A 13,764-nucleotide genomic window follows, 5' to 3' on the forward strand; every position below is an offset into this window, starting at 1 on the left:
TCTCCTCCACAGATCCCTGTTGGGCTAGATTCACACCTGGGTATAAGACGGCTGTGTCTGGTTGAAGCTGATGACGTGCAAATGGGGCTTCAGTCAAGAAGGTGAAAAAAACTACTAAAGAGCCCAGATGGCTCTTACCTCCATCTCTTTCTCTGATTAGCAACTGTGAGTGAAACAAGTAAAGGATCTATTTTCTCCTGCCCTTCATTCTACCTATAACTCATATACTCTTTACTGAAGTTTTTTAATGCAGCCTGTCCACCCACCTTGCCTCCCCATTTACTCTACGCAGAGTGAGCATGTTGGACATATTTGTTACAGTGATGAAAACACTGGGCTCAGGGTTAGAAGACTGGATTGAGATGCTGGCTCTGTTGCTTTTTGGGTGTGTGACCTTGAGCACAGTACCTCCATCCATAAAATGGAGACAACTGTGGCAATTGTGTCACTGGGTAAAGGAAGATTAAACAAGAACAGATCTATCTATCCACACATCCCCGCATCCTTAGTATAGAGGAGAGCACGTAGTAGATAAACATCCCAGTAAATGACTGTTGAAGCAGATGAATGAAACCTGAGCTCTCACTGACTGAGAGAAAACTCTGGAGAATCATTCCCATGCCCAAGTTCTTAAACATCTGAGCTCTACCGGGGTTCAAGAGATCACATATCACTTACTATGTGATTTTACATAACATATTAACTATTAATGTTGCTACTATTTGATTGCAAATGCATAATTAAACAAAGTTGGTAAACGATGGGGAATCCCGCTTGCCTATAATGGAACTATTTCCATTCCATTCAGGGACTTCAAAAATTCCCTGGCATGTTTGAGGTCTCAGGTTACTCGGCAGCAGACAATACTGAGATCCGGGTGTGGCAGAATCCAAAGAGCAGAGAGATCCAAGACCTCCTCCTCTTAAGCAATACAGCCCAAGTGCAGGTGACAGGCAAGCGAGCTGGCCAAAGTGGAGGGGGACAGGGCACAAGGAAAGGAGTCTGTAGGTGGCCCCTGAAAGGAAGCAACACTAAACCAACGCTATAATTATCCGCTGGCCTTCCAAGGCTTAGCTAGCTACAGACGGCCCCACCCACTCTAGGCAGAGAAAGGGGCAGTCTTTCTAGGGTAGGGAAAGGCTGACCCAGTCTTGTTCTCTCTCTTGCACTGGTCTGTTAAATGCCCCGGGGTCTCCTCTCACCAGAAGTAGGGGCAGGTTGCTACGTAGTTCTCAGGGAGTCCTCGCAACAAAGAAGAGGTCATGGGGCAGAAGGCTTAAGACCCATCCTCCAATCTCTGAGCGCAGGGAAAGGGCGCGGGGCTGCAGAGTGAGAAGCTGCATGAATGAACGCGTTGTGCCGTGGCTGCTGGAGTTCACCTCAATCCTTCCTGCTGGTTGTTGTGCTGTCCCAGGTTGTCATTCCCCAGGCTCCCTGAACTTGGTCTTTCCTTCCACTGTTTGCCTCCCCCGCAACCCTCATTAAGAAAACTATCGTTTAAAGCCCTAGTTAAAGCCGGGGGGTGGGTGTGTGTGTGAGGAAATGTGCAGAGGGGGCAGGACGAACCAGCATCTGTGCAGCAGCTTCCCGGCCGCCCCCGCGTCCCCCCAGTGCAGCTCCGAACTCCGAGCGTGCAGCCCAGGCCGGGCGGCCGGGAGCCCCGTCAGCAGTCGGCGGGGGTGAGGATGACGCGGTCCGAGCGGGAGCCCCGCCAACTGCAGCAGCCTCCGGCTCCCGGGCCCCTGAGCCCACCGCACCCAGAGCCCGAGGGTGCCCGGCGCCGGGTGCGGAGCGGGGGCGGGGGCCGGCGCGGTCCCTCCGCAGCAGCCCCACGCCGCTCCAGCCTATCAGCGGCCACCCGGCGGCTCCCTCCGACCGGACCAAAATAGCTGCGAACGCCTGCGACTTGCGCGCGGCCCCTCACTTGACGCTCACTCCGGCTCCCTCGCGCGGCCCGCTCCCCGCGTCTAGAGGGGGCGGGGAGGAAGCGCCGGGGAGGGGGGTGGGGGGTGGGGGAGAGAGGGAGGAACGGAGGGAGGAAGGAAGGAGGAAGGAAGGAAGGAAGGAAGGAGGAAGTCGGACGGAGGCGCGGAGCTCCGGGCTGCGCGGCGCGGGCCAGCGCGGCGCTGGAAGGCGCCGGCGTTAACCCCTCGAGGGCAGGCAGCGGAGGGGGAGCGGTGTTAATACATAAGAGCACTGCATCACGCTAATCTTCTCCCCAGAACAGTATGCGTCAGCAGTACATTCACGTTCTGACTGAAGGACAAAAGGATGAGAGAGCAGTCTGCGTGGCTGCTGCCTGCAACACCGCGAGCCCGGCGCGAGGAGGAGACGGTGGGCGCCGCGCGCAGGGGCCCCGCTGCTACTGCCGCCGCCGCCGCTAGCGAGCGGGGACCATGTTCCCGGGCTCCGGAGCGTTCCCCGCAGCCGCGACCCCCGCTGCTCACGCCGCCGCCAGCACTGGGGCCGCTGCAGCAGTCCGCGGGCAGCGCAGCCGCTGAAGGCGCCGGGGGCCGGAGCCCCGAACTCGCTCCCTCCGCGCAAAGCCAGAGCCGGCGGCGCGCCGAGGGCCCGGCTGCAACGGGCGATTCCCTGCCGCCGGGGGCTGTGGCCACTGCCGGACCCGCGCCCGCCCCTGGACTCCCCGAAGGGGCCTGCGGTGCGGGGCGACCCGGCCGCCCCGCGCTTCTCCGGCCAGCGGACTCGGTCCCGGCACTGTCGCCACGCCGCTGCCCTTCGGGGGGCTGGACGGATTACTGCTCCTCGTGCCAGCAGCCGGCGGACTGGGAAACTAAGCCCAGTTTTGGTCTTTTTAACCCTTAAGGGAAGAGGCGAGGAGAGAAGGGGGTGTGTGTCTGGGGAGGGCGAAGGAGCGGCGAGCACCTCCTCTTAACTCTCACAGCACCGCGAGCGAACGACTGCATCAGCTGCCTCGGGCCGGGAGCGGCCGACACAAGGAGAGGGGGCAGCGCGGCGGCGGCGGCGGCGGCAGCGAGCGCGGCCTGGGAGGCTGCGGGGCGCCCCCTCACTCCCCGCCGGGTGGCAGCCCCGGAGCGGGCGGGGGGCGCCGGAGGCACAGTCCGGCGATGAAGCGGCTTCCCCCTTGGCTGCTGCGAGCCGGGGCCAGGGTCCAAGGACAAAGCCGGGAAGCGCTGGTGGCGCCGCGCCTCGGGCTGAGGGGGGGGCATGCACCTGCATAGCCCGCCGGGCCTTGGCTCTCCCGGCGCCTCAACTCCGCGGCTCCGCTAGCCGGCTCCGGATTTATTAGAAGCCATTTTGTCTCCCCCACCCCTCCCCTCCCCTCCCCTCTGCCCTCCCCACCCCCTCCACTTCCCTCTTTTGTTAATTAAAACTAAGAAGTGAAAATGGGAATGAGGTGGACGGCTCCGGCAGAGAACGCTTAAGGACACCACGCCAATTCTTCCCTTCCTTCCTTCCGAGGTAGGTGACAGCGAATGATTGGGTGGGGATGGTCGTAACGGGGGAGAGAAAGTCTCAGCTTTCCGAGGGCTGGCTTTGAGGGGGGCTGGTAGACGAGGGGGCCACTCATTAGTTTGGCAGGATTTTTTCCGGCCGATCTGCTCCGTCTCTCTAATCGCCCCCTCCCCACCTCCTTCTCCAGATGGAAAGAGGAGCTCCTAGCTCACTTAAGCCGGGGTAGGGCTGGTTCTCCTTTCCGAGCCAAAATCCCAGGCGATGGTGAATTATGAACGTGCCACACCATGAAGCTCTTGTGGCAGGTAACTGTGCACCACACCTGGAATGCCGTCCTGCTCCCCGTCGTCTACCTCACGGCGCAAGTGTGGATTCTGTGTGCAGCCATCGCTGCTGCCGCCTCCGCCGGGCCCCAGAACTGCCCGTCCGTCTGCTCGTGCAGTAACCAGTTCAGCAAGGTGGTGTGCACCCGCCGGGGCCTCTCCGAGGTCCCTCAGGGCATCCCCTCCAACACCCGGTACCTCAACCTCATGGAAAACAACATCCAGATGATCCAGGCCGACACCTTCCGCCACCTCCACCACCTGGAGGTCCTGCAGCTGGGCAGGAACTCCATTCGGCAGATCGAGGTGGGGGCCTTCAACGGCCTGGCCAGCCTCAACACCCTGGAGCTGTTTGACAACTGGCTGACAGTCATCCCGAGCGGGGCCTTTGAATACCTGTCCAAGCTGCGGGAGCTCTGGCTTCGCAACAACCCCATAGAAAGCATCCCCTCTTATGCCTTCAACCGGGTGCCCTCCCTCATGCGCCTGGACTTGGGGGAGCTCAAGAAGCTGGAGTACATTTCTGAGGGGGCTTTTGAAGGACTGTTCAACCTCAAGTACCTGAACTTGGGCATGTGCAACATTAAAGATATGCCCAATCTCACCCCGCTGGTGGGGCTGGAGGAGCTGGAGATGTCAGGGAACCACTTCCCTGAGATCAGACCTGGCTCCTTCCACGGCCTAAGCTCCCTCAAGAAGCTATGGGTCATGAACTCACAGGTCAGCTTGATTGAGCGGAATGCTTTTGATGGGCTGGCCTCGCTGGTGGAACTCAACCTGGCCCACAATAACCTCTCTTCTTTGCCCCATGACCTCTTCACCCCCCTGAGGTACCTGGTGGAGCTGCACTTACACCACAATCCTTGGAACTGTGATTGTGACATTCTGTGGCTAGCCTGGTGGCTTCGGGAATACATACCCACGAATTCCACCTGCTGCGGCCGATGTCATGCTCCCTTGCACATGCGAGGCCGCTACCTGGTGGAGGTGGACCAGGCCTCCTTCCAGTGCTCTGCCCCTTTCATCATGGATGCACCTCGGGACCTCAATATCTCTGAGGGTCGGATGGCGGAACTTAAGTGTCGGACTCCCCCCATGTCGTCCGTGAAGTGGTTGCTGCCCAATGGGACAGTGCTCAGCCACGCCTCCCGCCACCCCAGGATCTCTGTCCTCAACGATGGCACCTTGAACTTTTCCCACGTGCTGCTCTCAGACACTGGGGTATACACATGCATGGTGACCAATGTGGCAGGCAACTCCAACGCCTCGGCCTACCTCAACGTGAGCACGGCCGAGCTCAACACCTCCAACTACAGCTTCTTCACCACGGTCACAGTGGAGACCACTGAGATCTCGCCTGAGGACACAACGCGCAAATACAAGCCTGTTCCTACTACATCCACTGGTTACCAGCCGGCATATACCACCTCTACCACGGTGCTCATTCAGACCACCCGTGTGCCCAAGCAGGTGGCAGTCACCGCGACAGACACCAATGATAAGATGCAGACCAGCCTGGATGAAGTCATGAAGACCACCAAGATCATCATTGGCTGCTTTGTGGCAGTGACTCTGCTAGCGGCCGCCATGTTGATTGTCTTCTATAAACTTCGCAAGCGGCACCAGCAGAGGAGTACAGTCACGGCCGCCCGGACAGTTGAGATCATCCAGGTGGATGAAGACATCCCGGCGGCGGCATCTGCAGCAGCAGCAGCAGCTCCATCCGGTGTATCAGGTGAGGGGGCAGTAGTGCTGCCCACAATTCATGACCACATTAACTACAACACCTACAAACCAGCACATGGGGCCCACTGGACAGAAAACAGCCTGGGGAACTCTCTGCACCCCACAGTCACCACTATCTCTGACCCTTATATAATTCAGACCCATACCAAGGACAAGGTACAGGAAACTCAAATATGACTCCCCCTCCCCTCAAAAACCTTATAAAATGCAATAGAATGCACACACAAAAAAAGACAGCAACTTTTGTACAGAGTGGGGAGAGACTTTTTCTTGTATATGCTTATATATTAAATCTATGGGCTGGTAAAAGAAACAGATTATATTAAAATTTAAAAAGAAAAATCAAAACAAAACTATTTTCTAACTTGTAAGTTCTATTTAAAGGGGGCGGGGGGACCTTGGGAATGTTGTGGGGTAGAAGCCACAAGTCAACTTGCTATGCTGCCAGAAGGGATTTCTGGTATAAGGTTGAAACTGCTAAGATAAACTAGAACACCAACCAACATCCCTAAAGAGTTAGGGTGCAGGCTGCCGAGGGTCGAGGGTAGACTGAATCTCTTTTTTTTTTTTTAGAAGATGCTTCATAGGACACAGGACTACCCATTTCTATAGACATCTTTCTTAGGCTGAGAGCTGTCTTTGCAGATTTCTCTTATTTAAACAAAAAAGTACAAAAAAAAAAAAAGCACCAAGAATTTGTACTGTGCTAAAATGTTGAGAGGCAATAATCTTTCTTTCTTCAGAGGCCAAGGGAAAGATAGATCTATAAAATGTAATTTAAACACTAAAATTCAAATGAACCCTTAAAGGGACTGAGTCTTTATGTGTGTGTGTCCCTGTGCACGAGTCTCCTTGGTTTGTGCGCTGGGACACAGTGTGCCCCGCCTGACAGAGCACTTCGGGAAGAAGCAGAGAAGGCAGGGAGCTTGCGTAGCTCTCAGTCAAATGCTTTCACATTGCACCAGATTCCTGCAGTTGGGCTTAACTCACTCTGTGCAAGGCATGTGTCTATTCAGGGCTTCCCAGGAGAAGGAGGCGGCCCCTGAAGGGGGTGCGGTACGGAGGGGGATGGGAAGGGCGAGCAGAAGCAGAGAGAATGTATTCACAGGAGGCCATCACTTTGTGCCATGTCCACCTGTTGTTCCCCGTATCTGACAATTGTAGACAATGATGGCATTTGATGATTTTTTAAAAAATGGTTGGCTTGTTTTAACGTGGAGAAGGGAGGAGAGGCTGGGAGTGGGAAGCTTGGGGGAGTGGAAGCTTTTCTCATGCTTGGGATTTGGTGACTATTCTAAATGCTGATTCATTAGGGATTATTACAGTTGATGTCAACTGGCTGTGGTGATGGGGTGGGGGCAGAACATGAGTAGAGGAAAAAAAGGAGAGATGGAAAGGGCACTGGCTCATTTAAAGTGATGAAGCCTTTCCCCACCAGGATGGTTCACAAAAAAGACGTGAAATCCACAGTTAAAACAAAAGTGATATACAGGCACACAGAGTGAGTTCTGCATGGAGTCCTGTTGAATGTAGCACAGTGGGGGGAAGGCTTCCCTCTCCCAGGCCTACCTCAGGAAGTGGTGGAAGAGAAAGGGTGGGTATGGGTGGGGAAGGCAGAGATCTCTGTTATTCTGGTCCATTTAATGATGTAACTTTCATTTATTATTTTAGCTTTAAAAGGAAATAAAGGGTTCAGTTTGAAAGGGGGTGGGGTGGGGGGGATGCCAACAAAAGAACACTGATTGTAATGTGAGAAAAGTGTATTTTTGTATTTTAATAAATATTGTTCAATTTTTAATTCAATGTCCCCAAAGGGTTAAATTGAGTAAGACCCTAAACCTATAGATTCTTATGAGCATCGACCAAATCATTTCTATTAAAAAATAAAAAGGGAGGGGAGGGGAGGGGAGGACAGTGTTCAGTTTCTTTGAAGTATGGGAAGACGCTAAAGCTGTCAACCACCTTTCCTTAGCTTAAATAAAAGCACCCCGCTTCCAGGGCACCTTTCACAAGCTACGTGTGTTAGTCCCTGGCTTTGTTGGGGTACAAGCAAATTCCCTGTGCCCTGGAAGAGCAGGGGAAATGGGTCAGCCTCAGCTCCTGGGACCTGGCCAGAAGTTAAATGCCACCTCAGCAGAAGTAGCCCGTCAGGCAGCACCAGCTCTACTCGGGGGCCCCGGGGGACCTGGATTTCAAAGGTCTGCAATAATGTTGTTTGGCTGAAATATGCTACAGGCAGTGTTGCTTCCATTCTCTGGATGCTAAATAGTCAAATGTGTCTTGGTGGCGGTGGGTGTCTGTCTCCTGATGCTTAGCTGAGGAAGATGTCCAGGCAGGCAGCGTGAACTGGGACCCTGTGTCTCTTCAGCGCTAGTATTTATACTAATGCAGGGAATCAGGACTGAGTGGGTGTGATCTCCCTGGCACTGAACAAGGAGAGAGGCAGGCAGCACTTTGCAGCAGTTGGCTAAGAAAGAGCCAATTCTCAATCCTGTGTGTGTGTGTGTGTGTGTGTTTTATATTCCTGGGTATCAGTGTTTGTGGCAGCATGTATGCATGGACTCACACATGGGCTCACACTGGAGTGCCATCCACGTTTCTAGGCTCCAAAGATATGTTCCCTCTGCCTTTCCTTTACTACCCTACCCCCAATGAAGAGAGAAAACTGCAGCAGAGGAGAGGGTGGGACTTGGCTAGGACCAGCTGAAAAACGCAAGAAATCACCCCCTTTCTTAATGCCGTAAGACACAACTCAGGCTGTTTAGAACAGCTTCCTCGGTACCATTTAGAGGCAACTGTGAAGGAAACAGAGGATGGGGAGCCCATTTTCTAATAGCTCTCCCTTTTGACAGCTCTCTGGGCGGTCAGGGAACATGCAATAGCTCTGGAATGACAAAGGGCCTGGGGCCAAACAAAGATCTGAGAGGAGAGGTGAAGAAGTGAGCCTGAAACATCCCTGGGGAAGGGTCCTAAGAAAAAAGGCATCTGTCTGGCGGGTAGAGCATATCCAGGTCTTGGAATCTGAGGGAGAAGGAGGAACCTCAAAGGAGCTGGGGGAGACTGAGGATATGGTTCCTGGGTGTAAGTGTCCTTAATGCTGCAAGGGTAGTTCCTTTCCCACTGGGCCTGCTCCCCGACCTGGGCACCGGTTCAGCTCTTAGAACGCCAGCCCTCCTTTGCCGGAACGTTGGGTATACCCTCCTTTGCAGCAGGCACTTGGGATAGCTTTTCAGAGAGGAGTCCCATGAGCAGCCTTTAATGCTGTGCTGGTGACTCATCCTCGGCCTGGCCAAGCTGTAGGGTTTGTGGATGGGTTGGTAGCTCTTCAGGGGGGTAGTTATAGCAACACGTTAGAGGAAGACTACTGCTGATAATATGGAGAATTTTCATTATAGAATTTTTTTTTTTTTAGGGCTGTGAAAAATTATTTAGTCTAATCCCTTCACATTTTATGGTCAAGGAAACTGAGCCCTGGAGAAACTGAAACCTATATCCAAGGTCACAGGGCTAGTTACTAGAAGAGGTGGGGCTGAAACCCAGGTCTCTCTACTCCCAAAGCGAACGTGCTTTCTTAGTCAGGCTCTTATTGGCTAACAAGAACATCCTTCTTTCCTGGCCAATGTGCAGTGAAAGTGGGACCTTCCTACAGATATTGCTGTGTTCTCGTCTCCTTCCTCTCAGAGCTGTCCAATCTCCTGCAGAACCAGCTCAACCGCTCTCGGAGACCTGAGCGAAATTCTCACCACAGGGACCCCAAGTGCTCACGAAGGAGAGCTGGATTCTCAGGACTACACATAACAGCTTCCTGATTCTTAGGTTCAATGGCAGACAGAATCCACAGGATCCCACAGAGGGTGACAGCTACTAGGGAAAAGGTGAAGTAGACAAGGCAGGGTATTCACAATGGGAAAGGTAGCTTGGCCTTGGAAGCTTTGCGAGTAAAGAATTGACAGAGGACCTTTCAGAGCAACTTCTCTACAGCGGAGTGGTTTCTGTTTATTTGACTGAACAATGAGACTGCTGGGGAGGGTGGTGCACCTGAACACCTCTCCTCCACTGAAGCTACCCTAGCCCCAGCTCTTTAAGCGTCATGATCTGGTTGCCACTCTCATAATCTGTTCTAGGGCCTTTTATCACTCTTTGGTGTAAAGCTGCATCCTATTATCAATGTAGAATCGACAGGTTAGTTTTTAAGGTCCAGGGACGTTAGCTTTATCACGGCTGTTAACATGTACTTGGGTGAGGAGACAACGTAGCAAAGACTCCCTTCAAGACAATTCTTGCTGGTGGGGAAGAGGTCTAGAGTCCATGGCCTTTAACAGCGGAGAGCTCTGGCTTCCTCCAGTGGAGACGGGTAGAAGGGTAGGCGTGGTGGGCCTTCATCAGCCCAAGCTACTACCTTAGGGGGCCAGAGCCCACAATTAAGCCTCCAACGTTTTACTGCAACAAAGCAGCAGGGGCTTAAAATTAGAGAAGAAGAAAAAGAGAACAAGAGAGAGAACATTTATATCCAAACATATGTCTGATTTTATCTCCTCTGCTGGCGCTCCACACTCCATGCCATCGGCTAATGCAGGCACTGTTCACGCCATTTCTAAATCCTGCCTCAGCTAAACTGCAAGGCAGCTTTTGGCTCAAAGCACCTCTCTTGGTTTCCATCCATTCAGAAAGCACCCTTTTCCCCAGAGCGGGGAAGAATGGTTTGGGCAGTGGATTAAGGTTGTTTTCATCTTTGCTTTAAATTGAAATGAAGTAAATTGCTTCTTGGAGCAGGGATAAATGCTTTGGGAACCAGATCGGTGAAATACACATATTTGCAAAGCAATATAGCACAGTGCTTTCAAGTATAGACTCTGGAGCCAATCTTCCCGGGTTGAATCCCAGCTCCATCACTTACTAGCTGTGCCACTTTGGGTAAATACTCACTTTCTTCATCTGTAAAATGGGCATGATGTTGGTAACTATCACGGTGCTTCACAGGTTGTTGGAGGAATTTAAATTTGACAATATATATAAGGCGACAGACCAGCTGACCAGCCCCATTACCACCTCTATTCCTGAACTTCATCCATGTCCAAAGAGAGAGTATGCTATTCCAGAGAGGAAGGGTGACTATCCAGCAGTCAGCGACAGCAGGGCAGCGCCATCTACAAGCCTCAGCACAATGGGAAAGATGGGTTGTACTTTTTCTTCCCAGGAAAACACTGCCTTATGCTCTGTTCTTTAATCGAGCTGTAGAGAAGGCCCAAGGCACTGTCTCAGTCCAGGAACAAGATAACCCTTCCTTGTGATGGGCCAGGAGAGATGAAAGGTGCTGCTGGTGGGGGTGCACAGGCTGAGGGTTGGGACAGGAAACAGCTACTAGGAATTCTTGGTCCTTTACCAAGAGGGTAAGCTTCCTAGAGTCTTCTCCACCTATCTCTGCTTCTCTGGCAGGGCGCTTTTCTAAGTTGGGGGATGGGGGTGGGAGGATGGAGGCACCAGGAAGGAGAAGGGAGCACAGAGTCTGCTGGGGCTTCAAAGCAGTATTGGAGAGCTTCGAGGAAAGAAAGGCAGAAGAAAAAGCACCACAATCGGAGCAAGTGAGAGCAGAATGGAGCTAGCTGTATGGCAGACACACAGCTAAGGGTCTGCAATGCAGTTAGGGAGGAAAGCCAGGGAGATTCCTCTGCCTGAGCAAGAAGGGGGCTGGCTGGACCCTAGATGGGGGAGGACCCTTAGTGTAAAATTCGTGGCACAGAACAGAGGAGAAGAAAAACAGGGAGATCAACTTTCCAAGAGAAGCCTAAGAAAGCAAGCATTTGACTTCCTAATGAGAGGCTAGAATTAGATTTTAGGATGATCACAGGTTTCATTCTCTCGAACATGCCAGCTCTGCTGTCAGTACTTGGGCCAAACCACCTACCCACAACAGTCCTGCTCCCTGTGCTGGAGGCTGTCCACTGCTTGAGGGGAGCAACCCAGCCCTCAGGGCTGTAATCTAATTCTGATCCTGATGGGCTCACTCAGGGGCCAGGGGCTCCCTCATTTCTGTGAAGGCACAGTCATGGGGGGAGGGGGAGGGAGAAGGAGAGGGTGCAGCTCGCTTTTTATCCACAGAGTTACTCCAGAGGGAGGGTGTTATATAAATTGTGTTTTCCTATGAACATAATCATGACCATGAGTTCGGGGTACATGGACCCCGGCAGTGAGTCACAGAGATCAGGCCAGGCCTGTGGGGGATTGCCCTGGGAGAAGCTGTCTCGGCAAAGGAAGTTAGCATTTGAGAGTATGGCGTTGTCTTCTCTAGGGTGCACCGTTAGAGGTTCTAAACCTTCAGCAGGGAAGCATTGAGATGAGCGGCCACGCTAATGCCAGGTGTGGGGATTAGATGGACCAAAGCAGTACTTAGCCTTTCAGGCTCATTCTGTGCACCTAGGAACAATACTAGAGCAATTACTCAAGTTTAGATTAATTACTAAATACCAAAGGAACAACCCTTGAATTCACTTGTGTCTTGAATATCCACCTTCTTACATCTTCCATTAATAAAAACACACCTCCCTCAGTTAATTCTCATATCAGGTTTCCCACCCACAACCCCCTTTAAGAAAGCCTGTCTGTTGTGATAGGACCTAGGATATCCCGCAACATCCTTCCACTCTAGAAGATGGATGGCTCTTTCTTCCTGCTGATGGTCCTGTTTCCTCTTCCTAGGCAAGTCTTTAAATCTGTAGTCTCTTATGTGTCTTTAATAAGGTCTCAACCCTAGTTTCCCTGTCTGCAGGTGCTGATTTAGCCACCAGATAAGCCATTCTACCTGCTCAGTGAGTCAGCAAGGATGACTGAGAAGAGCTCTTCGCCCACTAAACTGTTCCCTGTGCAAAGTTTGGTTTTCTGGCCTTGGGCTACGTCTTCCAGGCCCTACCCACTCACCCAGGTTCATCGAGACCATTCAGACAGGTTCTCCCGCTCAGATTCCACCCCGCAGGTGAACTGAATGAGCTATAGGCAGATGTCTATGAAGACAGCTCCCTGGGTAGTGCAGCCGTGTTTGTAGGAACGCTCAGGGCGTCCCTCACAATAGGCCCATCACAGCCCCAGAAATGGAGCTGAGGCCTCAGATACTAACAGCCTGTCCCTGCAGCCTTCCAGCTGCAGTGGATACAAATTATAATCTATTACCATTGCAAGAAGACTTAATTTCTGGACTTAAAGGAAGTCGGATAATGCTTTATCCTATTAGTGTCTGCCTGTGTGAACTGACAATGGCTTCTTCTGACATGACAGCATATTCTTCCAATTCATCTCTTAAGGGGATGAATTGGAAAAGTCTGGAGTGAGATAGGAGGGAGGGCCAAGGAAGAGACTACTATGGGAACCAGGGAAAGGGAAGACAACTTTTTAATTAGGAATGGGGAGAGAGGACTTAGAAGGATACAACAAGACAGACATCTCAAAGCACGTTTGCATTTCATTTTGTTTCCCTTGTGAGGAAAGTGGTTGCAACTACTGGGTGTGCTGTATGCATGTGTGCGAGGGGAAAAGGTTTTGAGGCCACAGAGAAGTATGAACAAAGAGTAAGGAACCGGCCAATTCCCTGTGCCTCTAGTTTCAGCACATCAGGTGTGCTATCAAGGCTACTGGTCCACCTTGGGACAGCAGCGAACACTGAGGACAGAGTGACACTGTATGGCTTCTAACTTCAGGGATGTGGAGACAGTGAAGGGAATTCCCAAGTTAATCCAGACAACCTAGTTGGACCTTCTTCATTCTATTTGTGAGGAAAATGAACCCCAGGGGATGGGACTGCCAGGGTCTGCTAGCTGGGGATGCAGGCCCCTGGGTTCTGGTTTCTCAACTCAGCACCATTACTGAACGCCGGCAGGGAGGGCCACCAGGACTTACAACTCCAGGGAGTGCCATTTACAGAAGCTATACCTATACAGTGATTGGTGCCCCCTGGAGTTTGCAGTTTGGTGCAATCCTGTACCCTTTGCTTCCAGGGAGAGAGCGGAAGAGGGGGAAGGCCTTTCATGCTAGTACTTTGTATCTGTGCTTAATGCGCTCAGACAGATGGTGCCCACTCCTGACTTCAAACTGCTAGAGCTGAGAAATGAGGCAACTTTTTCTCTCTGACCATAGATGTTCCAGGGCATGTGCTGTGACGGTAGCCCCAACAGCTAACAAACAGAAAGCAACATTTGTTGCTCAGGCCGCCCTCCCCATTCCCTACAAAAGTGAAGAGTTGTGAAGAACAGGTATCCCTGTGCAAGGAAGG

The 13,764-nt window shown here is 52.4% G+C and overlaps 2 protein-coding genes across 2 annotated transcripts in view; one reads left to right on the forward strand and one right to left on the reverse strand.

Moving 5' to 3' along the window:
* The window catches only part of SND1 (staphylococcal nuclease and tudor domain containing 1), a 379,404-nt gene that overhangs the window by 55,042 nt on the left and 310,598 nt on the right, over window positions 1–13,764 (reverse strand). The window lies entirely within an intron of this gene.
* On the forward strand, window positions 2,041–7,302 carry LRRC4 (leucine rich repeat containing 4). The gene is made up of 2 exons (XM_006202256.3): window positions 2,041–3,441; window positions 3,623–7,302. Exon 2 carries the CDS (start codon window positions 3,723–3,725, stop codon window positions 5,679–5,681), a length of 1,959 nt encoding a protein of 652 aa, XP_006202318.2. The 5' UTR covers window positions 2,041–3,441; window positions 3,623–3,722; the 3' UTR covers window positions 5,682–7,302.

Source organism: Vicugna pacos, chromosome 7, assembly GCF_048564905.1.
Source record: "Vicugna pacos chromosome 7, VicPac4, whole genome shotgun sequence".
NCBI classification, from domain to species: domain Eukaryota; kingdom Metazoa; phylum Chordata; class Mammalia; order Artiodactyla; family Camelidae; genus Vicugna; species Vicugna pacos.

Bases quoted from the DNA above. Each gene is read 5' to 3' on its own strand.
- LRRC4 (XM_006202256.3), top strand. From the start codon at position 3,723: ATGAAGCTCTTGTGGCAGGTAACTGTGCACCACACCTGGAATGCCGTC.